This window comes from Zootoca vivipara, chromosome 3, assembly GCF_965207765.1.
Source record: "Zootoca vivipara chromosome 3, rZooViv2.hap1.1, whole genome shotgun sequence".
Classification (NCBI taxonomy): domain Eukaryota; kingdom Metazoa; phylum Chordata; class Lepidosauria; order Squamata; family Lacertidae; genus Zootoca; species Zootoca vivipara.
Genome location: NC_142586.1, coordinates 54,935,644 through 54,962,972, shown reverse-complemented (window position 1 = coordinate 54,962,972; position 27,329 = coordinate 54,935,644). Strand labels below are relative to the sequence as shown.

The window sequence follows — 27,329 nt, the reverse complement described above, 5'->3', positions numbered from 1 at the left end:
CAGGGAGATGAACAACTACCTGACATTTAGAAAACACCTAAAGGCAGCCCTGTTTAGGGAAGTTTTTAATCTGTGATATTTTAATGTATTTTTATATTTGTTGGAAGCCGCCCAGAGTGACCGGGGAAACCCAGCCAGATGGGCGGGGTGTAAATAAATAAATAAATAAATAAATAAATAAATAAATAATAATCAGATGTCCTCATTTGCCCTACAGCACTTTACTGAAAACAAAGGGGCTTTCAGTGAAAGTTGGGAGTAAATTGTACTCAAGAATCCATGTAGTTTTATTACAGACAGTAAAAATGGAAAGCTAAAAAAGAGAACAACTTTATGTGATACTCAATAATAGGTAAAGACTCTCACTAAACCTTTCAGCTCTCCTAAGTCAATTCAAATGCTAACAAGCAAGAACAGGGGCACTTGAGGGAAACATTTGTTAGTGGCGCATGTAAAAGGGAGAGTTCACCACTGACCAACAAGGAATACAAAGACTCTTCGTTTACAGCTTCTTCCATTGCCCTTTCCCGAAAACTGCCATGTAATCCCAACGTAATTGTGAAAGTTGCTTGAACATTGGCCCCATTCTACATTGAATGAGAAAGTAATTCAATTTGCACTTTCTCTTGGAACAGAGAGAAATCTGTTGTGGAAGTTAATCTTGTGGGGGGGGGAACCTATATGGTGTACTATTTCTCTCTCCATTAACAGTTGAGATTTAGCCAACCCAACCTTTTCTGCCTCAAAAGGTCTTCAGTGTTTAGTAGAAAGGAAGTTACAATAGGTGTTAAGTCCAGAACTTTTCCTAAAGCTAATTTACCTATTCAAATGGTGAGTAAACATACATGAACTTGCCTTGTTTTCGATCACGACTTGGAAACAATTGTGGCATACACAAAGGGGGGGGGGGGATGAATGAATTCCTATGCCCCACAAATAACCCAGAGATGCATTTTAAATAAAAGGACACATTCTACTCATGTAAAAACACGCTGATTCCCAGACCGTCCGTGGGCCAGATTTAGAAGATCCAGCCCCCGGGCCTTAGTTTGCCTACCCATGCACTAGGGTTTCCAAGGATGTGCAAATGAAGTTGGGAAAGAGAATCCAGATTCCATAATTTCTGGAATCATGTCCAGGCAAAAATTGCCAAATTTGGGGATTTGTTTTTCCTTCTCTCTGTTCTTTAGATGTTGTGCCTTAGCAAGTCTTCAAATTCACTTTGGGCATATTTTGGCAGCAATTCTATCTAAAACAGAAACTATTTAAACTGTTTGGGCTATAATCCTACTCTTACCTGAGAGCAAGTCCCACTTATCCCAATTGGGGTTTCTTCTAAGTAAATACATTTTGGATTGCACTGCATGTTTATTACTTTTGTCTGACAAAAAGAAACAAGCCATTTGGCTTAGTAAACTGGGCTTAATTTGCCCAATCATTTGTTATCGTACCTACAGAGAGATTTATTAATCGCTAAATGCTTACTATAATAGCCGTAATGCTTATTGATTTTCTCTGCCTCTTTAAAATCCAGTCCTTAACACCAGCCATGGAAACTTTTTAAAAACTTCTCTTCCATTTGCAAAGGGAAAAAAAATCTACAACACAGAACATGACAAAGTTTTATTTCCCACCATCTATGCCACCAGACTGTTTTTACCTTTTAAGTGAGCACACAAAAAATGAAGGGCTGTTTAAAATTACTCTACAGAAAATAACTATCTGAAAGAAGCAATCTTTCTGCAAGCTTTGGGATAGAATGCAAATTTCGGTGGCATGCATAAAACAGCATCTGGCGAGCCTGGAACCCCTCCAGATTGTGACAATACTGGCATATTTTCATGCCAGGTGCAAGGCAGCAAAGTTCTTTCTCCTCAGTATAAAGCCCTGGTTATTTGTTCTGCTCTTAATCATTTACACAGAGAAATAATAAGAGAATTCAAATTTATTTTTTGAAATTCATGGCGGTGTCTTTGGCATTACAATAATACTTGAACCACAAACGGTTTTGTCTACTAAAATTACAGTGCTCATTCTTATGAATTCTAGAGAAGTGATCTCACACATTTAGGTACAGATCTAGGGGTTAGATCCCCAACAAATTAGTAACACTTATGTCCCACTGAAATCATGGTGAAAAGTTGGTCACAACTAGCTTCCTCTAGATCCAACCATGTTTTTAGAAAATCTAAGGCCTGCTGAAAATTTTGAGGAAGAGCTACATGTATCAAAATACTGAACTAGATACACATACACTTTTCTGAATATAAATTTAGGATTAATAGTATTCTGAATGGTCTCATAGATAACAAGCAGCTTGCTAGATGGAACAACACCCCACCAGTCTTCCTGTGCAATTGTGGGGAGCGGCACTGAGAGGGCACTGGAGGAGTGGGAAGGAAGCCATCTTGCACAAGGAAAAAGCTCTGGTAAGGGCCTCAAGGTCTTATATTTGACATCCTTGACCTTCTGAAGTCAGGGTGGCAATAGCAATGAGGACAGGTTTTTCTGTTGCTGAACAATTTTGCTGAACTGTCTGCATGAGGCCAGCTCCTTCAGATATAATTTCTATGGCAACATATTGCCCCTACCTTATGTAACAAATAGGTTACTTAACAGAATACCTAGGTCTATTTGCTTAACAAAAGAAATTATAGAATCATACAGTTGGAAGAGACCACAATGGCCATCCAGTCCAACCCCCTGCCAAGCAGGAAACACCATCAAAGCATTCCTGACATATGGCTGTCAAGCTTCTGCTTAAAGACCTCCAAAGAAGGAGAGTCCACCACACTCCTTGGTAGCAAATTTCACTGCCGAACAGCTCTTACTGTCAGGAAGTTCTTCCTAATGTTTAGGTGGAATCTTCTTTCTTGTAGTTTGAATCCATTACTCCATGTCTGCTTCTCTGGAGCAGCAGAAAACAACCTTTCTCCCTCCTCTATGTGACATCCTTTTATATATTCGAACATGGCTATCATATCACCCCTTAACCTTCTCTTCTCCAGGCTAAACATACCCAGCTCCCTAAACCATTCCTCATAAGGCATCGTTTCCAGGCCTTTGACCATGTTGGTTGCCCTCCTCTGGACACGTTCCAGCTTGTCAGTATCCTTCTTGAACTGTGGTGCTCAGAACTGAACACAGTACTCCAGGTGAAGTCTGACCAGAGCAGAATAAAGTGGTACTATTACTTCCCTTGATCTAGATGCTATACTCCTATTGATGCAGCTCAGAATTGCATTGGCTTTTTTTAGCTGCTACATCACACTGTTGACTCATGTCAAGTTTGTGGTCTACCAAGACTTCTAGATCCTTTTCACATGTACTGCTCTCAAGCCAGGTGTCACCCATCCTGTATTTGTGCCTTTCATGTTTGTTTGTTTTTTGCCCAAGTGTAGTACTTTACATTTCTCCCTGTTAAAATTCATCTTGTTTGCTTTGGCCCAGTTGTCTAATCTGTTACGGTCATTTTGAAGTGTGATCCTGTCGTCTGGGGTATTAGCCACCCCTCCCATTTTGGTGTCATCTGCAAACTTGATCAGGATGCCCTCAAGTCATCCAAGTCATTGATGGCTGACAGTATCTGTAGTTCTTCTGCTCTCCAGATCCCATCTTACAGCTATGGGATTGCAGGCTTGTAGAAGTCCCCAAGAGTCATTTAGTCAAAATTCAAACCCATAACATTATATTGCGAAACATGGTATTAAAATTTCAGGCCCATCATTAACACCTGGATGCTTTAGCCAGCTGCTGGGGCCCGAACATGATCCACCAACACAGATTGCAAGTCTGCTCCCACCCCAAGTGGCAGACAGCTATGAAACACCATTGTGGTAAGTAATGGATACTGCCACTAGATAAGCCTGCAGCCAGGGAGTAGACCAGTACGGTGGTACCTCGGGTTACAGACACTTCAGGTTACAGACACTTCAGGTTACAGACTCTGCTAACCCAGAAATAGTACCTCGGGTTAAGAACTTTGCTTCAGGATGAGAACAGAAATCGTGCAGCGGCAGCGCGGCGGCAGCGAGAGGCCCCATTGGCTAAAGTGGTGCTCCAGGTTAAGAACAGTTTCAGGTTAAGAACGGACCTCCGGAACGAATTAAGTTCTTAACCAGATGTACCACTGTATAGGAAAGTGACCAGAGGGCACATCAATGGTCCTGTCAAACCTGAAGCCAGTCGTGTAAAATGTTAGAGTATATAATTCTTTGAATGAGCTAGGACACTTAAGAATTGTCACCACCTTGTCCAATTTTCATGATTTTTAAGGGGAAACCATGATAGTTAATCTTGTATGAAACAGACATGTCTGCAGTATAGATACATTCTCTGTTGACCTTGAAGAATATCTCATGAATTATGGGATATAGAGAAATGTTGCAAAAACTTAGTTTTCTTAATGTTCATTGCAACAAATCACACATACACACACAATGGATTATCCCACTGAAATGTGCCAATATATTTCACTGCTTTTTTGCTTAAGGAATCTGAAAGTAAAACAAAACCTAATTTAATAGCAACTTTAAATGTTTCAATGTACAGTAAATATATACTGTGAGTGTACCAGCTCTTCCATCAAAATAAAAGCATGAGGAGAATGGGAATTTTTAAACTGAAGATTGATGTACAGAACGGTTTGCTACAGATAGTAACCATAATAATTCATGAACACTGTGCAGAATCAGTAACTGCAATCTTGATTTATGTATTACCCGTTATTCACCATCATATTTTCATACTGGTTTTTGAAAAATTGAAGTTTGCAACCTATACAGAATTAAAATAAATGTTTTATTTTATGAACTAACACGAAGCAGAAAAAGCCTATCTCTATTAATATTAATCAAATATACCCCAACAACAATTTTATTCAGTGTTAGTCAGGTCTTCCCACATGCAGCAGATTAAATAAGGAACGGGGTGGTAAGAGTTGTAGCGTGTATAATGGACTGCACCACTTCACACTCCAGGTAGAATATATATATTTAATGCTCCCCTATATTGAAACACCTATCACTCTGGAAAACTAGTATGCATGTGCTAATTTTGGAATCTGACCACTTATTTGCAGGGGGGTTAATTTTAGGTTGGGATTGGAACCTAATTCATTATTTTTGAGCAGTACCTCTCCAGCAGCATGCTTATGAACACTCATTTCACAGGATACCCTTTTTGCAGGACTGCCTGTACAGGTGAGCCTTCAATATCCAGCTACATGAAAGGTTCTGGGTACCTGGGATGCTACATTTACTGTGGCAAACAAACTATGTAAATGGCAATGCAGAATTTGAGAATATAATTCTAGTAGCAGTTCCTCCTAAACAATGGGGGTTGGGGAAAGAGAGGCGGTCCCAAATCTCTTCAGAGAAGCCTTCTGGTGCCTCATTATGAGAAAGGAATGTCTCCACCTGTTAAGTGTGATCCATGCGGCTAGCAGCTCTTCTACATAAAAGACACCACATCAGAATCAGCTCTTAGATATTGAGAAAGATAAGGAAATAACAGAGCTGATTTCTCATATGCTCTTGTAAAAGCACTCTGCTATCAGGAAACGTCAAGCTGTTTTCCTTTCCCATGTGTTGAGTTGATAGGCAAGCCGATAGGCAAAACTTCAAGAATAATTAGAGAAAGGGAATGTGCAGATTCCACTGGGAAGAACCATCTTGCACAAATGTATTTAAATGAATTCATTGTCCTTTCCCTTTAGCAGGGATTGTGTATAAATACTTTTCAGGGATTTCTTTCATGACACCCAAGAATCACTGTGGCCTCTTTAAACATAAATTACAGCCTGCATCACCAGGCACCACAGGAGGATTGATCTGTAAAATTAATTCAAAAACAGTCTCCTGTGTGTGTCTCCAGCTGTCACAAATGCACTGAAGATATGCCAAACACATTTCAAAACACTTTTGTTGTAATTTGAAGATCTTGAGTAACTCTCTTCTCAAAGCAAACCTTTAATGGACCTGAAGTATTTCTACAAAGTAATATATTCTTTCACCTTGTCCTGAATATTTGGTGCTGCCTATGACAAAAGATATTTATTCTACCATAAAGACTTTCACCCATTCATTAGGATTGCTTGAGGAGATGTTTTGGTTCGTGGGAAATAATCAGCATATTTGAAAATCATAACCAAAAAAACCCCCTTAGGAATCATTAATGTGTTATACCGGACTAGGTTATAAGACTTGTCAGCTTCAATGCACGCTGCTTCAATGGAATCATCAGCCAAATCTTGTACACAACAGGGGTTGAAAAAAGCTTCCTTAGAATAGCTTAAAAACTCAGGTGAAATATCTCTCTTCCCATCTTGAAAACTAAAGAGGTTTGTAACCTGAAGATCTTGAATAATTTCCCCCTCAAAGCAAACCTTTGAAACCTAAGCAACAACAGCACAAAGCAAACCTTTGAAACCTTAGCAACAAAGGACCTGAGCGACACAGTGGCCAACAAATTCCAACTACTTTCAAATTACCTAAGAATCTGGGAGCGCTAACAAAATAACCTGCAAGTTGATATATTAGTGTTTCAGTTGCTATAAACCAGGGATTGCCAACCTGGCACCTGTGTGCACCTTGGTGCCTTTGAATGAGGTATTTGGTGCCCTGGGGATTGTTTAAATGTACAGTAGTTTGGTTCAAAAGACTTTTGAGGGTGTCATTGTCAGCTATGACAACATAAAAGAAAATGCAGCTTATCTACAAGAGGTTCTTCCTTAGCAAATCTATATTTTTCATTCTGGAGAAGTCTTGAAACCCAGGTGTCCATGGTCACCCTTGCAAGAGTGCCACACGGACCAATACCTCCAAGTCAGAAAGATTTTTTTCTGAGACAGATTCTAAATACAGTTGTACCTTGGAAGTCGAACGGAATCCGTTCTAGAAGTCCATTCCACTTCCAAAACGTTTGGAAAACAAAGCGCAGCTTCTGATTGGCTGCATGAAGCTCCTGCAGCCAATCGGAAGCTGCGCAAGCCCCATTGGACGTTCAGGTTCCAAATAACATTTGCAAACTGGAACACTCGCTTCCGGGTTTGCGGCATTCGGGAGCCAAAACATCCAAGCACCAAGGCGTTCAGGTTCCAAGTTACAACTGTATATCTTTTCTGACCAGTTATGTTTCTGCTCTGGTCTTTAAAAAAAACAAACCTGCCTGCATTTCTACTAAATAATGAGCTTGCGCTGTTTCTGTATGGGCTTCATCCCAGTCTAGTGCAGATGTATCATGTGGGCTGCTATTCAACCATAAGTGGATCACTTAAGATTATCAACAGGCACCTGTGATTTAGGACAGTTAGCCGAAGGCAAGAAATCAACAAACTGCACAGCTCACATAAACTATACATTCAAAACGTATTTCTTTGGTGGAAAAAAATATTGGTGTATGGTGTATGCCCCCAAATCAGGACTGAACCCATTAGAGCTTTCAGGGGTGGCCTGGTCGCGCCACCTGAGGTGAAATGGGAATTGTCATTGTCACAGATGGGTGTTGGCTACTCCCGAGTAAGCACTCCACACACCCTCTAGATTTTTCAGAGTTTTATTGTGCATGCTATATACAGTGGTGAGATGTCTCAAATCATGTCTGCTCTGCATGGGGCAGAAGCCCACAATGGCGTCTCGTGGGCTCTGACCCCTCTTTTAAGACTGGGCATCCAAACGCCCCTCCTCCTTGCTCTAAGGGTCCTCCGTGGTCCCAAACCAGGCTCCTGAGGTGCCGTTTTACTTACTCCCTCCTTTCCAGCCCCTGCTGAAGCTAGCTCCTCCCCAGCTTCCCTTCTCTCAGCCTGGAGCTGAGCCTCCAGGACTCTGCCGAGCCCTGGACCCTTCTTAACCCTTCCTGTTCCTGGTTTTCCCTCCCAGACTTGCTGCTGCTCTCCCATCTGATGGAAGTAAGCAGAGTGGGCTGCTCTCTGCAAGCCCTCTCTCTTACAGTCATCTTCTGGCCTGCCGTGTCACACCCCACTTCCACTTCCACTTCCACTACCATCACCCCACACTTGCTCTCACTGAACTCTGCAGGAACCGGGGCACTCCTTAAAGTATTGCTGCTTGCTCAGCCTCTCCACCCAAGGGCAGGGAAGACGAATAGCAATGCCATACACTAGGCATCCCCAAACTGCGGCCCTCCAGATGTTTTGGCCTACAACTCCCATGATCCCTAGCTAACAGGACCAGTGGTCGGGGAAGATGGGAATTGTAGTCCAAAACATCTGGAGGGCCAAAGTTTGGGGATGCCTGCCATACACTAATACACCAACCACCCTCTTGGCAGCAGCAGGTGTGGGCAGAGTGCCACATCTTGCACTTCCATCGCCTGAGGCAGGCACTTTAGCCCGCGTCATGGGTGAGCCAGCTCTGCTTCCTACACACATCTGCTGGGAATTGCAGGTAGGTAGAGTGATGTGGTCATATCTGGCCTGCAACCTTTCCACAGGTCAGCCACTGTGAGAACAAGATGCTGAACTAGGTGGGCCATCGATCTTATCCGGCAGGCTTTGTCCAAAGTACTTGTGCTGGTTTGTGTTTTGACGAAAATAAAAAGCGGGTTTTCTTTTAAGCCAATGCAGGGAAGCTTATCAAATTCAAGCACTCTGATACATCAGGGAAAATTCAGATGTACACAAAGGTGCTGCACATTCATTCTCTCAGACAAGAAAACAAAATGCACAACCTGCTCCCCAGACTCTCAATAATGTGTAAGAGTTGAGTTAATAATAATAATAATAATAATAATAATAATAATAATAATAATAATAATAATATATTTATACCCCGCCCATCTGGCTGGGTTTCCCCAGCCATTCTGGGCAGCTTCCAAAAGAAAAGAAAATAATCTATTAAACATTTAAAGCCTCCCTAAACAGGGCTGCTTTCAGAGATCATGACCTTTAGCCTTTCCTCATATGGAAGGTGCTGCAAACTCATGATCATCTCAATTTCCCCTTTCTGCAATATGTGGGAGCTGCATTTCCATAATAATTGTCTGAGATGAGAAACAATTGCCTCAATTGCCTTATGGGACCTCCAGGATCTGGTTCTTGCCAATATGAGATCGATGAAAAGAAAATGTTCTCTCTCTCTCTCTCTCTCTCTCTCTCTCTGTGTGTGTGTGTGTGTGTGTGTGTCTTGCCCCCTTGAACTAAAATATAAAAAATATCATTACCAGTGCTTCAAGTGGGATAGGGCACAATTCCTCTATTTTCAGGCAAATATAATTGAATCTGAGCTAACCATCTCACTTCCTTTTGTGACCCACTTCCTTCAGAATCATCTCATTTATCCTTGCCCCCCCCATCCTCTCCAAGCAACGGTAACTGCTGCAACATTCACATCTACCTTGTAGCATTACCAACTGACCCCAACAGTCACTTCTGCACCAGGAAGCCTCCTGTTCTCACAGAGTCAATTCAGAGCCTTCAAAACGGGCCTTGTCTACACAGGCAACAAAACGGCATTCCAGAGGTCAAAGTGACCTTCCCTCATGGGCTGAAATGACAGGGTGGGTCACAAGGATACACAAGCTAGACCCCCTCATCAGCTGCGCCCTTTGCGTGCTCATCAGCTGCGCATTGTGTGGACACAAACATTCCTGCTACTTTTCACTAGCCACTGCAGGTCATAGATGGCACCTTCCCTTTAAACTATCTCATTTCCCTTATGAATTCTGCAAAACAACAGCAGCAAAACAGTTTCATTTCATCTGTTCAAAGACAGTTTGTGGCTTCCTTAAAAAGAAGAAAAAGCAGTACTTTTTAATGTTCCACAGGTTCAGTGTCAAACTATCAAAGGTTTAAGACAAGATATTATTGTTGTGTGTGCATCGTTGCAGCTGCATTAAGTACCAAACCATATCCTAGTTGGCAAATTCTTTTGTCACCACCCTTTCTTTATTACTGACATAAACCCACTTGTCTTTTGCATTTCCTGTAGCCCAAAATGGCACAAGCACAAGCTAGTATATAGCCAGGTGCTGCTGTGAATTTCTCTTAGCTTCCTATGTCTGCCTTCCACCAACCCAACGTGAAGTCAGAGGAAGTGGTCTTCACTCTGAGAAAGTTCAAGAACCTCTCCCTTTCCACAGAAAGCTTGCTTCAGATTTTGCAGGCCTTTTTTTTACGTGCAAGAGGTAACAGAGAGCATCCTACCAGGTATTTCTGTTTAAATACAATTTTTTTCAGCTGTTGCACGGACCATGGCCTCAAGCTTGAAGAATTTCATCCATTCCTTGGATCCAAACTCTCTCCCTCGGATTCTGCAAATCCAGTCTGGCTTTTATGACGAAGGTGAGGTTTGTTCTAAGAAAATATTTCTGGCTGGGTGTAAGTAGTGGTGACTATGGTTTTAGCTCTGTGTCTGGATACCATTTGAACAGCTAGGAGCTGTAAGAGAATAACATTCAGCCATCGTTAGCAAGTTCGCTTATACCGGTAGTACATACTAAAGACAGATACAGAGAAGAGGTTGCAGATGAGGCTGACCCTGGCTTTTGACGTAGCCAGCATTCATACATAAACTATTAAGGTAGAGCAATCCAACCTTGGGGGCTCAGATGAGTGCAGATCTATTGCCACATTCCAAGGTATCCGGGCTCGTATCATTGGGGGGGGGGCATGTGATTACGTTTACAGGTTTGCTGTTGTAACTGACGAGCCTAAGGATTGGGTCCCGTGAAGGATACACAGGGCTTTGGGTCCATTGGATCTAAAGCTTCTGCCCCCCCCGCCCCAAAATCCTGTTTCATGGCTTTCCACATGCTAGGAAAAACTGGACCCTCCATCATGACATACCAAGAGTGCTGTTCTCTACTGGTGGAGGCAGACAGAGAGAGACCTATGTGCCCTACTAAACTACCCCACCCCCAATCCTAGCCATCAGCATTGGCCGGTGTGTGTGTGTGTGTGTGTGTGTGTGTGTGTGTGTGTGTGTGTTAGTATTGCTTTCAAAGTATTCCAAGATATGAGACATTAAAGAAATGAGACATACATTTAAAGCAGGATTGTACTACTTTAAAAGTCGTGAAGAGAATCCTGGGGATTGTAGTTTGCTAATGGTGCTGACCTCACAACGATACAGATTCCATCACCCCTAACCGACTACAGTGCCCAGGATTGTCTCCAGGAACTGTTAAAGTGCCACCATAGAGCTTCAGGTATATGATGCAGATGAGCCATTAAATCAGAAAATTCATTAAGGTCCAGATCTAGGAAAAGCAATGCACAAAAGGACTGGGAACATCCAAAGTTGCTACCGGTATGCTTACAGTTCCCACGTCTGGATCTCTGCATTCAGTACTTGGAATGAAATGTGCATCCTTCGAAAGATCATTGGGATCATTAGGTTTTATAGCGCTGATTATTGGGGTGGGAGAGGTGTCTAACAATGATAGTTTACGTTAAGGTTGCTAACCCACAGTCTGAAGGCCATGCCTGCCCATCACAAGCAATATTTTGTAGGCCCTTGAGACCCCAACCAAAATTTGTCATTTTATGAAAATTGACTGCTCCCATGGGCCCCCTTCTGTGATGTCATGAAGCCAGATAAAAAGATGTGTTTCCTCCAAGACCCCACTAAATTCATCCCTTTTTTGCCATGCCCACTTTTACATGTTGCCTTCAACGTGTTGATCATGGGTCAAAAAAAGGTTAGCCATCCACAGTTTAGGCCATTCTTGGTTTGTCTATTTGACCTGCCTTATCTCTTCTTCTGCCTTCTCTTCTCTTTCCCTGCCCTATGGATCACTGCAAGGCTTCCCACCCGCAGTGGAGCAGCCAAGCCACCCGCTCACTCACTGCCCCATCTCCTTCTTTCATGCACAAATGACATAAAATAGGAAGCAATTCTCAGAAGGGTGGCCTGGAGACTAAGAATGGGTCTGCAGCAGGCCACATCAAATTGGTCATGGGGAAGCAGCTATTCCACATACATTTTTGTTCCCTTCACTCTGTCTCTGCTTTCACCCATGCCATTTAAATAAGGGAGCTGTTGGACAGGAGAGAGGTGGCAACCTCTTCGACATTAAATTTCAATCTGTGCAACATTACTGTAATCTGTGTGCATGTGTGCCTTGCTCTAACATTGCTTTTGGTGTTCTTTATTTATTATGGGGAAAGCAATTGGAGAATGATTGCTCACCAACTGCGGTCCTCCTTATCTGTGCAAAGTTGGAGATCACTAAGACAAAAAGAATAGAGGCTATGGAACCAACAGTGCTTTCTGCATCAAACTGAATACGCATATACGACACCATTGCGAGGAAACTAACATCATACCCTGTTCGTTCCATATTGTATTTTAGTACTCACCATCGCTGACCGTAATGTTTTACAGAATGCTCTACTTAGAATACCACAAACCACATCAAAATAAAAAGATGGCCTCAGAAACTATATTTTCTAATATAATTTCTCACTGTTCTATCTTGAAGCCCATGTTTGCTTCAGTTACTATGAACACTGACCAAAAAATGTAATGGTATGTTTTTTATTTTAAAAAAATCTGCGGAAAAGACCTTGTCTTCAAACACAGGTTAAAGCTGAATAGTATATGTTGAGGTTTATACTGTATTTTCATGTAAAGCATGAAGAGGCAGGGAAACAAGAGATTCTCAAAAGAATTTTTCCATACATTCCATGCCACTACCACACCCTCTAACACAGGCTTCCTCAAACTCGCCCTCCTGATGTTTTCAGACTACAATTCCCATCATCCCTGGCCACTGGTCCTGCTAGCTAGGGGTCATGGGAGTTGTAGGCTAAAAACATCTGGAGGGCCGAGTTTGAGGAAGCCTACTCTAACATTTCTCTGATGAAAATAGGGACGTCTTAAGGAAAGGCGAGATATTCCAGGATCAAATCAGAAACTGGGATGGCTTCTGTAAATCTGGGACTGTCCCTGGAAAATAGACACACTTGGAGTGTCTGCATGAGGTAATTTTAGAAACATATGCATTATTTCACTTTTGAAGCATACGAGTAACATTTCTCTCCCCCATTCTACATTATTCTATGATTTAAAATGGGGGGAGCAGGCTTTAAAGCTTGTCAGATCTGCTCTATTTTCTTTTAATAGAACCCTTAAGATCTGCCAACCAGATAACCAGGTGCAAAAAGACATGCCTTTAGAAACAAAGAGCACACTTTCTGAGCCCCAGAATTTGTTTTCAGTGTTAGAACTGAGCTATGCTCACCAATCTTTAACAGATGCAAAAACGACTCTTGGTCTTCATTTCAGCAGCATAATAAAAGCAACAAAACAAAGCCATTTTGCTATATCTATTGTTAAATAATTACGAGTCAGAAACCCTTGCCAATCTACTCTGCAAAGCACTCACACAACTTCTAGTAGATCCCAACCTTCATTCTGCCCACCCATATTATACAACACAGGAATGAGATGGACCAACAGACCTGGCCAAGAAACCTACTGCCCATTACTGTGGCCTGAGCACCATTATATCTTTGTGGGAGAGAGAGAGGAGGAAGTCAGAGAAGCAACTATGAGGCTTCTCAAATATAATAATTTGTTAGTTCCTTTCTAATCAGCAACTGAACGTAGTTAACAATAAAAAAGTAAATGTGATTAACATAAATTGAAACTCTGCTACATCTTCTCTTCTAGAATATTTTCATAAATTTTGACATTTAGCAGTCTAAGCACATAGTATGCTCATTGATTTTGGAGAGATTAGGACACACGTTTCAGTATCTCTTCACTGAAGAAAGATGCCTTTTTAAAATAACAATATAAAAAATTTCCAGGGGGCAAGTAAATTAAATTTTCTGCTGGGTTAATTAAACCAATGGCAGGGAAGCAAAAAAGTGTAATCTTTCCCTAGAGAAATGTAGAGCTGCCCAGAGCCATTTATTTAAATAATTCATATTACATATGATTTGAAGATGTAGACACAGCATTGGTAAAAATGGACTATATAAGATTAGGTAAAGGTAAAGGGACCCCGGACCATTAGGTCCAGTCGTGACCAACTCTAGGATTGCGGCACTCATCTCGCGTTATTGGCCGAGGGAGCCGGCGTATAGCTTCCAGGTCATGTGGCCAGCATGACAAAGCCACTTCTGGCAAATCAGAGCAGCACACGGAAACGCTGTTTACCTTCCCGCTGTAGCGGTACCTATTTATCTACTTGCACTTTGACGTGCTTTCGAACTGCTAGATGGGCAGGAGCTGGGAGTGAGCAACAGGAGTTCACCCCGTCGCGGGGATTTGAACCGCTGATCTTCTGATCAGCAAGCCCTAGGCTCTGTGGTTTAACCCACAGATTATCTACTTCTTAAACTGGGCCTTAAACTTGGTCATCATGTAATTTCACATGAAAGAGGCAGTGGCTTGCCCACAAAACCATATCTAATCTATCTATCTATCTCTATCATCTATTCACATACTCGCTAAGAAAATACAACAACAATATGAAGGTTTCCTAGGTGCATACACAGGGACAAAGAGCCAAAAAGCAGAGGCACATTTAGGGGCACGCGACTGGTTTAGTTGCACTGGGTGCAGAGCCTTGGGAACACCACAGGGGACTTCACAACTATTATTTAGAATGGAGCAGGAGAGGCAGGGGGCACCAAATTTGAGACCCCAAGGTCTGTCATTGCAAACAGTCTGGATAAAAGTAATCCAGTTTTTTACTTTTCCAAAATCCCGAGTAAGGCACTATCTTTATTGGGCCAATCAAAGGGTCACAAAATACTGAAGAGACCTCTGAACTCTTAATCAGGCTGGATGTCATTTTTTACATTATTATTATTATTATTATTATTATTATTATGAAAACTGTTAGGCTCTCTTACTCGCAAGTAGGACCCTGGCAGAGACACATGCCCAACTGGCATGTTTTCTCCCTCCTGGTCAATCGTTTGGGAGCTTCAAAAGCTTTTTCCAGCCCGAATATCACAGCGACTGATGCCAACTGACATCAGCACACTTACGGATCCGCAGAGTTTGCGCAATTGCGTATTAGAACTCAGTAGCACAGCATGTGGCTAATCTACATATTATTTACATATTTATTTACACACAGAGCACTGCAACATGGCTCCCTCTCTCTAGCATCAGACAGCAAAGAGAATGAACAAAGGACAATAGTCCCACTTCACGGAACACAGTAACACAAACATCCTGTCTCTGTCACTGTGGAATGAAAGCATACACCATCATGTGATAGACAACAATCCCATGAATGCAAACACGGGGAATGAATCTCTAACAACAACTGGTATGCAAGAAGAGAAATAAATAAAATGTCTGTGCAACAACCAGTACCCAAAAAAACTCCAAACAAACCTCAATTGCTTTCCACTATCAGATTCCAATTATTTGGGAAAAAAGTTTCCCCTTGGTTGTCTGTCAGGAAGGAAAAATCAGGACAGTTTCCTATCAAGACATAAAACTATTTCTGTTACAATTATGAATATTGCATAGATCCATATGCCTGAAAAATACAAATGACTATTAACAACATGTGGAATGCCTAATATCTTGTCAGGCTTGAATGTGAAAATTAGTGACAGAATGCTGATTGAGGTTTTAACCTTTTTGTTGTTGTTTTCATGTAAAATGGTGTCATTTGCATAAAAATGCTTGTTAGCATTTATGTGATATGGCCTGCTTTTCATTTGCTCTGCTCAGGGCAGCTTACAACAGTTTTAACAGAACAAAAATTAAACAATCAACAACAAAATTAAACAGCAGTAAGAAAAAAGTGGCAGGTATAGGAGGTAAAACTAATCTAAAAATAAACACAAACAAACACAGAGGAGCAGCCACAAAAGTCCTCTGGGAAGAGAAAGACACTTATAAATATTGTTCAGGTTGATGGCGTCCATTGCAGGCAAATAATCAGACTCCAGACTATTGGAATGAAGACCAATAGGTACAAGAATAAAATGTGTGCTTAATAAAACAGAGAGCAAGGTTTATAATCCAGTTAGCGTGAAGATTAAAATTGTTCTAGTTCCAACTGAGTTCAAAAGACATGAAATACAAATAATTAACTGGCCTGCAGAGAATGTTTAAAAGTTCCTCTTTCAGGTTATTAAAAAATATTTTTGCTTAAAAAAGAAAAACCAAGGCCATTTTGAAATTAATTAAATATCATATTATGTCATCTAATGTTTTCTCAAGGGTTTGAGTCATAAAAACAGGCCACACAGTTTATTGAATTAAATGTTTACTTCTCTATGTGCCAAATAACTTTTCCAACAGAATAAAATAAACACCAGATGTTTCTTCTATTTATTGCTTAGCTCAGTAACTGTTTTGTGTGGGGAGGGGGTTGTAAAATATAATTGATCAGCAGAGTTTCAGTCCTGCGGTGGCAAACTTTGCATGGTTTCAAGAATGCATTGGTTTAAGAAAGGTGTTATCCCACAACAAAAGGTCACAAATCGCTGCAAAATGTCATAATACTGTCCCACATTCTGCTGATTCCTTATCTCACCTCGCCCACACCTCCCAGCTCCAAAATGACTAATGTTTTCTATGAGTCCTATAATGTTATCCCTTGGCCCCCACTCCTATGCATCTCTTGGTTTCCATCTGCCCTCTCATCCATCTGAAACTGAGCAACCTGAACAAGCTGCTTGTATAAATTAGACTAGTCAGACCTTTCCGGATCCGTAATATAGGCCCTATCTTGACAAAGGGAACATGCAGGCCAGGAGCAGAAGCGGGTTAATTCACTTATACATTACTTTAGAATGATGTTTAATATCAGCTAATTCTGAAGTTGGGAAGCAAGACAAACAAAAAGGTGTTTCTTTTTCTAAAATAAAAAGCTTCTGAGGTGTCAACTTACTCTTTCCTGTAAAATGATGGGACTTACATCAAAGCTTTGTCACTGCATGCAAAGTTCAAACCCGCCAGATAAATGAGAAACAGCAGAAAGTGTCATAAACCCATCAGGGGAGAAATAAATCAAAAAAACAGCAGAAGTGATTTTTAAAGGATTTGCCTAGGATAGAAATAGCTTAAAGCTCTTGACATTTAAAGTTTTACTATTGCATGTGGAGAGATAAATCTATGCCCCTTGCTTCTTCTAATTATTGGGTAGGTATTTGCAAAACCTGGATGTCCTGAACAAAAAGCAGTCAGCTACCAGATATGTACAGTACTCACCTTCGCAAAGGGAGCTCCCTCTGGGTATGTTAGTACATAGGCGGCTGAAGGTCCAGGTGATATGGCTTGTTTCAACCCGATCCATTCACTCACTGGGAAGATGCCTTCGTGGATGCTGCAGTCACATAAGCTCCACTGAGCACAGGGGGACAATTTCCTAGAAAGACAGGGAGAGACACAACTAGGAGTGGAGGAATGGCAAGGAACAAGCTGCAGAAGACACAGCAGCAGGTGTTGGCATTGGAAAGTAAATGCAATATACAGCAGCTGGGGTTCATGAAGCCCCTGAGCCATGCAGGTGTCAAGGTTTCTGAGATTTCCCTTTTTGTTTAAAGGGCCACTGTCCTTGAGCTGATGGGGACAGTCCAAGTTGCACTGCTACTACCCACTCTGGTTCTGGGAACTTGGAGGAGGACCCCTGCAGCTCTAGCACTGCAGCAGTGAATGCTTTATTAGGCGATAAAAGATGGGGCCCCTTTGCAGGATTTAGGAGCATCACTGGAAACCTCTGTTAACTACAAAACACCCAAATTTTGGAGTGAATCAGATAATGTTGGGGGGTGGGTTGATACCTGCGACTCCCAGTTTGAGTATCCGATGGGGGGCGGTACAAAATGTGGGGTGGGAGCATACTGGATGTAAACAGGAGAGTAAATCATCATTATGCAGCTGCAAACTGGATGGTAACTTTAGTTTTTTACACTCTAGTTTTGAGGATTGGTATTTCTTCAGGGTACTATATAAAGGGGTAGGGACGCGGGTGGCACTGTGGGTTAAACCACAGAGCCTAGGGTTTGCCGATCAGAAGGTCGGCGGTTTGAATCCCCGCGCCAGGGTGAGCTCCCGTTGCTCGGTCCCAGCTCCTGCCAACCTAGCAGTTCGAAAGCACGTCAAAGTGCAATTAGATAAATAGGTACCGCTGCAGCGGGAAGGTAAACGGCGTTTCTGTGTGCTGCTCTGGTTCGCCAGAAGCGGCTTTGTCATGCTGGCCACATGACCTGGAAGCTGTACACCGGCTCCCTCGGCCAATAACGCGAGATGAGCGCCACGACCCCAGAGTCCGTCATGACTGGACCTAATGGTCAGGGGTCCCTTTACCTTGACCTTTACTATATATAGGGTTGAATTCAATGGAAGTTACTTCTGAGTAAACATGAAGAATTGCACTATGAGTACTTAAAAAAATAATCTTTAGCTTTACTTAAAAGATCCCTGTGTTGCAAAAGTGCATCTTCTCAAACTCAAATGAATATATTTTAAAGCCTATTGTTTTAACTTGCTGTTTGCAAATAAAAACAACAAGTTAAAACAATGGGTTTTAAAATCTCAATCATTCTGTCATAATGCAGTGCTAGAAGGCACAACTTGTTTCCTCTCATGTAGTATACAAACTATCTAAAATTTACAGTGTTATGTTTCACGTAAAGTAAAATATTACTGGAAGACTTAATGACAGGAAAATCTCATAAAAAGAAACCAGCATAATATATATTTCTCACTCCCACCCTGCACCCATTTAACATTTTAGAAGAATCTGAGGGAAAAGCTATCGAACTAACTGTTTGGTTGCTTTGATGTGATCACAGCAGTGGCTAATGTGGATTTGTTTTTTAAAACATCAGGAAAGAGGTTGTAAAGGGATATAAATGTAGTTCTTATTGAACAAAGTAGCAATCTCAAAAAGGTGGATTCAAAGGCATCTAAGTTCTTTAATTCCAGCCTTCAGGGGCATTGTTTGATCCTAGTAAATAGACTGCATTATTCCAGCTTCCTCTAAGATGAGTATGGAACATCTTTCTTCAGTTGAAAGGAAGAATCAGTATTTCTGCTTAATTACCTTTATGTCTTTGATGGATTTCATGCTTTCTTTGTGCAGAAAAACACAGGAAATTTTGCATGATGACAATGAGAAATGCATTACATTTTTTTTTCTATGCATACACTATGAAATATAGTGCATAGCATAATCTACTCCAGCTATGTGCTTTTGATTCTTACATGCATTGCAGAGACTCTAACGTATTACTGGAAATGAGGGGTTATCTTAAAAGTCACTTGATCACACGCCTTGTCAGCAACACTAGGGAAATGACTTGATTACAGGTGGCTCAAATTACTTTGTTTCTTGGCTGAAATGAATAGCTTGATCCAGGACGTTCTGTACCACACTTGAGAAGATGGGCTACATTTCCATAAGTAATGTCATTTGTACTTGCTTACCACACATGTGGTAATGTGCAATGTGTCAATTCTGCACTCAAGGCAGTTTAAAATGTAAAATAATGGCATACAGTCTAATAGACATTCCTGAATTGGCAGGATCTCTGATAGGCTCTGTAAACATATCTGCAGTATGTATGCATGTAGGAAATTTTTGCAGGTTATAAATAAACACATATATAGAATGGAGTAACATTTGGGTGATAGACAGAATACAAAAGAGAAAAAGAGGTGAAGAGGAAAAAGGGGGAATTCAGGTCCCAAATATTTCATAAATATAATAAGGTGGGGGTGGTGTCAAAACCTCTGATTTTGCGATGCTGAAATACACAATAGTAAGAGTCATGTTCTGATACAGCCTACCACTTTTGATTTGCCCCACCACCACTGGAATATGGCCCCAATAGCAGGGACGCAGGTGGTGCTGTGGTCTAAACCACTAAGCCTTTTAGGCCTGACAATCAGAAGGTCAGCAGTTCAAATCCCCACAACAGGGTGAGCTCCTGTTGCTCTGTCCCAACTCCTGCCAACCTAGCAGTATGAAAGCATGCCAGTGCAAGTAGATAAATAGGTACCACTGTGGCGGGAAGGTAAACAGCGTTTTTGCGTGTTCTGGTTTCTGTCACGGTGTGCCAGAAGCGGTTTAGTCATGCTGGCCACATGACCTAGAAAGCTGTCTGTGGACAAACGCCGGCTCTCTCAGCCTGAAAGCAAGATGAGCACCACAACCCCATAGTCACCTTTGACTGGTGACTGGTGACTGGTTTACCTTTTTTTAAAAAAACCTATACCCCAATAAGGTTTTCCATAAGGGGAAGTGGCCATCTAGCTGAAAACAATTCCCACTCCATGGCATTGCCTTCCCCTATTGTGCCTGCTGATTATTATGGGAGAAAGGAGTTAATGGGAACAGTGTGTGAACCTTTGCCACCTTAAAAGCAAAGGCTAAGGAGTAAACCATACACAAATCCTGAGTGGAGTAACTAAGGGTGGCACCTCCTCCTGGCAACCCCTGCAGCCAAGCTGGTGTCAAACATATTGCTCTGCTTTCCTTTGGACCACATCAGTGATGCCAGGAGGGGATTCTTGTTGTGTGGGTAGCTCAGATCCTCCATACACACTGCCCAGGCTTGCGCCCTAGGGAGGTCACTTCAGTGCTTCTAACATAGCAGTTTGACTTCACCCCTAGTAGCACACTCCATTCTCTCTTGAGACCAACAACATTCAGTTTCAATAAGTACCATTGCCCTTGACCCAGATTAGTTCCCCTCAAGTTGGAAACTTCTGCTTGCATTGAAGAAGTGCTGTTTGCAAATCTCTTCACTTGTGGCAAAAGGTGTTATTTCCCTTCTAAGTCATTGCCTTCTAAGTCATTGCCATGCCAGGAATTGGTAATTCAGGATTTCCTGATCGACTTTTGGGTGATTTGAAGTAGATTAGCAAGGATTCCTGACTCCCTGTGGTTTAACCATGGCAACTGGGAGCTCAGGTCTGGCACACAAAACAAATTCCAGCACTCTTTTGCAACTGACTGCTTCTGGTGACTCTCAGGGTTCTAGTAAGAAACAAAATAAATCTTGCAAGACTGAACTCTGCCCACTCTTCACTTTTCTAGGCATGTGCAGGTACCCACTGAAACCACGTGCCTCTTGCCAGTCCTCTCCCTACTTTCCACTCTTGAAATAGCTCAGAGAGATCAGTCTGCAAAGAACATTCCAGATTTTCCCTTGCATTCTAGGGAAAGAAGGCAGGGACTTCTGGGCAGGCTCAGTCCAGATTGCTTGTGTCTTTCTGCTGCAGGTAGCATAAAGGAAATTGGAATGTTGTGGACAGCAGTGGCTGTGTTTCCTATCACCCACATGGAACAGAGAAAAATGGTCCATTTATATGAGTAGCTGCTAAATACTGTAGCTTTCTACCCACACATATGCCATGAGATGCATGGAGTATTACCTGCTACTAGCAATGGGTTGTTTGGGTTCCTTACTTTTCACAGGCTAAAGAAGGTTCATAACTCAAAACTCTGTACCTTCTAGGATGTCAGGAAGCTTGAGTTTCTCAAACTATTTTGTTGGTTGTTTTTTTTAAAAAAAAATTAGGGTGGTTTGTTAAATTTTTCACACTGTCCTTTGGAAGGGGGGGACATTAATTTAGTTATTAACCCAAAGGGACATACTGAAAAGGTGCCCATGTATATTACAGAATGCAAGAGGAAACAGAAGTTCAGGGCTCAGTCTCTTTATCCACAGTTCTGCCTTCCCTCATTTCCTCCCTCCGCAGCACAGCACAAGTGCAGTTAATTACAGGGTCCTCGAAAAGGGGATTCAACTCTCCTTCTTACCAATTAGCCTTGATGTGAAGGTCTGCAAGGGGACTTCCCTGCTGCACCCTGTGTTTCTCACCTGCTTAGAGGCAGAATTGGGGCACCAGTCAACAGGGCCTGCCAGCAAGCAAGACAAGCAGCTTCTCTTCTCTGGCCTGAGAAAGCAGAAAAGAAACAGCTGAGACATGATAAAGCTGTTGACCTGGAGACTTAACAGCTCCTTTCAACAGGCTTCCTCAACCTTGGTCCTCCAGATGTTTTTGGCCTACAACTTCCATGATCCCTAGCTAGCAGGACCAGTGGTCGGGGATGATGGGAATTGTAGTCTCAAAACATCTGGAGGGCCGAGGTTGAGGAAGCCTGCCTTACAACTTGGGAGGACAGAAGGAACCTACCGTAACAGGAGGGCAATTGGCTGGAGCCCTGGCTGAGCCTCAGGTGAAAAGTGATTCCTAACTGCACACCTGGCTAAGAAACCTGCTTGGCAGGGGGTTGGACTGGATGGCCCTTGTGGTCTCTTCCAACTCTATGATTCTATGAAACTTTCCCAGAAGCCTGTCATGTTGCATCTTCTGAGAATCAGCTTATTTAGATGCTGCAGATGATTAACGGACAAGAATATTTATTCAGTCCATTGATACCACTTGTCACAGAGCATACCATTCCAAAATGTTTGCCAGCAGACAAAGTGGCATGGACAAGGATTGTCTGTGTTGAATGGCACATAGAATCATAGAATTGTGAAGCTGGAAGGAACCCAAGGGTCATCTAGCATCCTGCAATGCAGGAATCACAATTAAAGAATTCTAGACAGATAGCAATCCAACCCCTGCTTAAAAACCTCCAGTGAAGAAGAAACCACCAGCTTTGGAGGTAGCCGGTTCATAACTGATCAGGCCTTAACAAAGACTGTGAGATCATTCAGCACAGCAGAGTACAAGGCAAGAGAAACTGAATAACAGGATGTAGCTTCTGAGATACAAGACAAAATGCCCTTTGACGATGAGGAGTGCTTATAACACACATCACAGGTGATAAAACCAGTGCTGCAGACAATGGCTTAGGGGGGCGTGTCATTCACCCCCCCCACCTTCACCCACCTGCCTACCACCATTTTTTACGTACTCCAATCAGCACTCATCTCTTTAGCAGCAGTTAGAGATTGATTCCCTGTTGGAGGTTACTGCGTTGCTATGTGTGGGTGCATCTGTTTTTGCTTCACTTCTATCTTACTGGGTCAATAGTTCTTAAGCCATAAGGGAGGAACCCTGGTTTCCCAGGTCCTGGTCCTGCTTGCACTGCAGGCTTCATTGTGCATCTGCTTTGCCATTGTGAGAACATGATGCTGGACAAGATGGGCCTGTGGCTTGATCAAGCAGAGCTCTTCTTATGTTCTTATACCATAGAACTGAGATTCCAAAAACCAGAAATCAAGCAAACTTGAGGAAAACATGCAGCACTTTGGCTAAAAATATTTGGTTCCTACATCCATGATGAAGAGAAGAAAGGAAATAGACTGGAAGCAGGTTGTGTGGATAAATAGTTCCGATTCTGAACTAGACACTAGCTTCACTGAAGAAAATATGTCAGGGAAGCTTGCACTTTCTCACACTTTCAGAACTAAGAAGATGGACTACTAGCAAGTTTCAAAAAGTTGTTCGTGTTCTAACTTACCTTGATATTAATGGGTACTTCTAGGTGCCCTATTTATTGCACATTCGTCCCAATTTGTTTGCCAGGGGATTGGATGATGTGTTCAAGCGTTAGCCCACACTTTCCAGTGCATTTTCCTGCCACTTTCCTTATCGCAAAAAGTTATATCTTTGAACATAGTAACAAGAAACATTATGGAATTATGTATTTATTTGATTACTTTTATCAGAATGTAAGTGATGGAACTTTCTGCTAATCTTCCATTTTTCTTGTCAAGGCTCTGTATGCTGACTTGATTGTTGCTTATTAGTAATTGTTCTTTCCTATTGTTGTTTTACATTTGAAAATCAATAAAATACATTTAAAAAACAAAAGTAACATCTTTTGAAGTAGCAGGTTTGCTGCACAAGACCTCGCAGTCTCCTATAATGGCACAGCCTGAAATTGCTGGTAAGTGATTTAACCCCACCCAAAAGGGGAGATGGGCTGCAAGTGCCTTAGGTGTAAACCAAACTACCAGGAATCTAGGAGGGGAAGAGTAACAAAGAATGCTTGTAAACTGCCATGAGGAATCCATAAAACATTTGTGTTTATCTTTATGTTCTCCTTTAGGTTCGATTTATGAAAAGTGTGGGCATGAATGCTGCTTGTCAACTGGAGACGTGATTAAAGTTGTTGGATTAAAAGTTAAGAAAGTCCTGGCAAGCAACTGTGAAAGTGAATATGATGCTAGCTTCTGCTCCACTACAGTTGAGCTACCTTTACATTTTCCAGGTACAGTTTGAATATTTTCTGGTTCGATAAGGAAACAAAAAAAGTAAATAAAAACAGAATTAGATATTTTTGTAGTATATTGCAGTAAGTTTCATTTGTAACGTGCTTGAGGTTATAATGAAGGCACTTCAGTTCAGGGCCATCTAGAGCAGGTCGCTCCGGCGCCCTCGCAGCGCCCCACGCCACCAGGAGTGCACCTAGAGCCGGGCCTGCTTCAGTTAGTGGTACTTTCTACTCAATCTTATATCAGAGATGAACAAAATGTGCACAATTATGTCTCTGAAGTGAAAGAAAAACACTAAAGCAAAACAAGTTTGTATAATAGGTCATTTCATGGCCTGTACGGTTAAATGTCCCACATCATAAAATAAACAAGGCTGTCCTCAGTTTGAACCTCTTATTGATTAAAACGTATCTCCATGAATCAATCACCCAAGGCTCTACTTGATTAATGCCCTTTGTTTCATTTAATGTTGTCCAAAATTATCCTTTACAAATAGAGGAAACCATGTGCTATTTGTTTCTTTTTTCATGCATGATGCATGAAGTGCTGTACACCAAAATAATAAAAATTACAAAATGTAAATGCAACAAAAACAAAATGTTAAACCAATAACCCAACCATAACTGTACACAAATGGTGGATTACAAAAACAAATAAACTCCTTATAATTTCAACAGTATACTGATTGAACTACATGCTAAGCAAAATATGAGGTTGGCATTAAAATCACCTACATCTTCTGCCTTTCTCTGCCTCTATGAGATGTGTAATGCAATAAAATACAAGTCATTATCATACTGCTAATTTGTCTTCTAGCTATGTGTGTAGTCCAGAGTAGCTTTTGTACCATTTGAGAGAAGAGAAGACAAGAAATGGGTGCATTCAGTGTCAGCTTCTCTGCAACATGCAATTCCAGTTAGAGATGCTTCAAAAGAGATGTTATGGTGCAGCTGAGTAATAAGTTATAGTTTAATTGCACGGCTAAATTAAATCCCACTGCTATCTGTAAACTTCCCATTGAATCTTCCTTTAAGAGAAAACCACTCTACCCAAATGTACTAACAAAACAATCCCAATGGGTATGATTAACATGGAAATAAAGATGCCCTTTAGGTACTGCAGTTGCAGAAGCTGCTGTATCTAGTAATATTTCAATGTTGCAATTAGAGCTGAACAACCAGGTGGGTCTACTGCCTAAGCACAGAATTCATGCTAGTAGTTTGGCTATGCAGCATTTTCTTCTCCCCACTTTTTTTTTTACTTCTGTATTAGATCTGATTATGCAAATTAATATAGTGCCTGTTAAAAGGATAATTAATATGAATCGCAGACCTTATTCTGCCAGTATTGTTGCATGCTCCCGAAAGCTTTGGTCTGTATTCTTCATATCACTAAGCAAATTGTTCCAACACACAGCACAAGGATTTCTATTTTTGAAATGGAACTTTATCCCCATCTTCCCACCACCACCACCATGCACCCCTGAAATTTATTCTATGGTTCCACCCAACCCTCTGGAGCAGGGCATGTGCAGAGTCTTCTTGTGCTAACACAATTATTTTGTTGAATCCCAAAGCTAATTCCTCTTTTCCTTCTAACAATCAGGGGAAACTGGCTCAGTCCTCTTCTGAGCCATTGCTGCAAACAGAGTACCCATAACCCACCAAACACTTTTCACTCACCATTGCCTCCCATTGAAGTGCTTCCCTTTCCGCAGGCCATCAGACACTTCCCATCAAACAAGGGAAGGGGTGGAGAGAAGAACTCTGACTACTTTAGCACCCAAGAAAACAACTGAAGACACACACACACACACACACACACACACACACACACACACAGTATTTAAGTTAAATTCAGAAAGAGGGATGAACAGTGCCGGATTTATGTATAAGCTAAACAAGCTATAGTTTAGGACCCCATTCTCTTGGGCCCCCCCAAAAAAATGTAAAGGAAAAAAACTGGATGTACATTTCCAAAATATAAGATTAAAAAACAAATAGAATAAAACCTACATGCAGCAACAGTGGCAAATGGCTTCAGATACCTATTAGGTCCATAAATTACCATATAGCATATATTCAACAACAAAAACAGCAACAATTTGTTGTTGACAAAGGACAGCTGGACATATAAAGGGCCCCATTACCTTCAGTAGCTTAGGGTCTCATCATACCTAAATCCAGCCCTGGGGATGAAAGATTACTAGTATATACTTACATAAGTTTTTTCACTGCTAGATACAATTTAAACACACACACACACACACACACACACACACACACACACACACACGAAAACGTGCTACAATCCACGTCTTTTCCCCCTTGGCACAAATTATTCACACACAGAGGAGTAGACACACACACACACAAATGACATACATATTTCTGTACAAATAAAAGGAGAAATAATACAAATGGCTTTTTGAAAGGCAGTTATCATTTTTAAAATGTCATTTCCCTGGTTTTATACAAACATCCTGAGTTCAGATGATACCTATGATTATGTTAGCAATTTGAATTGCAAACATTTTATGAGGTTATTATTTTATGAATTTGTTTTCATCCCCAAGCCAATGCCCCCATTCTTGGGTACCAATGAAATGATAACTACAAATGTTAAGTATTGGATACTTTTTAATGTTTGCATCATTTCAAGGCACCTTTATTGAATAAAAATGTTCCTTTGAAGGTCTTTGCAGGATAGTGGCTGACAAAACACCATATGTTGGCGTTGAAGAAATTGTGAAAAAAGTTTTGATTGGATCAACACAACTGCAACATCCCTGCTTCTATTGCTCTAAGGATATAAAAGTAGAAAACCTGACCATCAAACGGGGTGAGAAGATCATATTCAACTCTGTGGAAGTCAGCAATGGGATATTGACTGTACACTGTGGATTAATGAGGGATGGCCAATTCCATGCCTTTGTATTGCCAATTTCACAAGACGGTGATTTCTATGAATGGGAAGATGACCAGACTTATACCCTGAAAGAGATTGCCAAATGGAAAATCCCAAAGAGCAGGAGTCGGAGTGTGACATTTACTCATATCTGCAAAGCTAGGAACTCCACCAGCTTGCTTCCTATGGATTTTGATGGCTGCATTGTTCTGACACCAATATATGAAGTACAAGCAGTGATGAAATGTAAGTTAATTACTATCTTTGTCAACTATCTCTGCCTGATTAACAACAT

At 41.5% G+C, this 27,329-nt stretch overlaps 1 protein-coding gene across 2 annotated transcripts in view; it reads left to right on the top strand.

Annotated features, from left to right (window-relative positions):
- Positions 1 to 9,384: 9,384 nt before the first annotated feature.
- The window catches only part of THEMIS (thymocyte selection associated), a 62,930-nt gene continuing 44,985 nt past the window's right edge, over positions 9,385 to 27,329 (top strand). Inside the window, exons 1-3 of one of the 2 annotated variants that reach the window (XM_035109051.3) lie at positions 9,385 to 10,300; positions 23,962 to 24,123; positions 26,822 to 27,280. In XM_035109051.3, coding sequence (XP_034964942.2) covers positions 10,210 to 10,300; positions 23,962 to 24,123; positions 26,822 to 27,280 — 712 coding nt within the window. In that variant the 5' untranslated portion in view covers positions 9,385 to 10,209. The remainder of the gene's footprint in view (positions 10,301 to 23,961; positions 24,124 to 26,821; positions 27,281 to 27,329) is intronic. The other variant, XM_088666118.1, reaches the window with a different exon arrangement.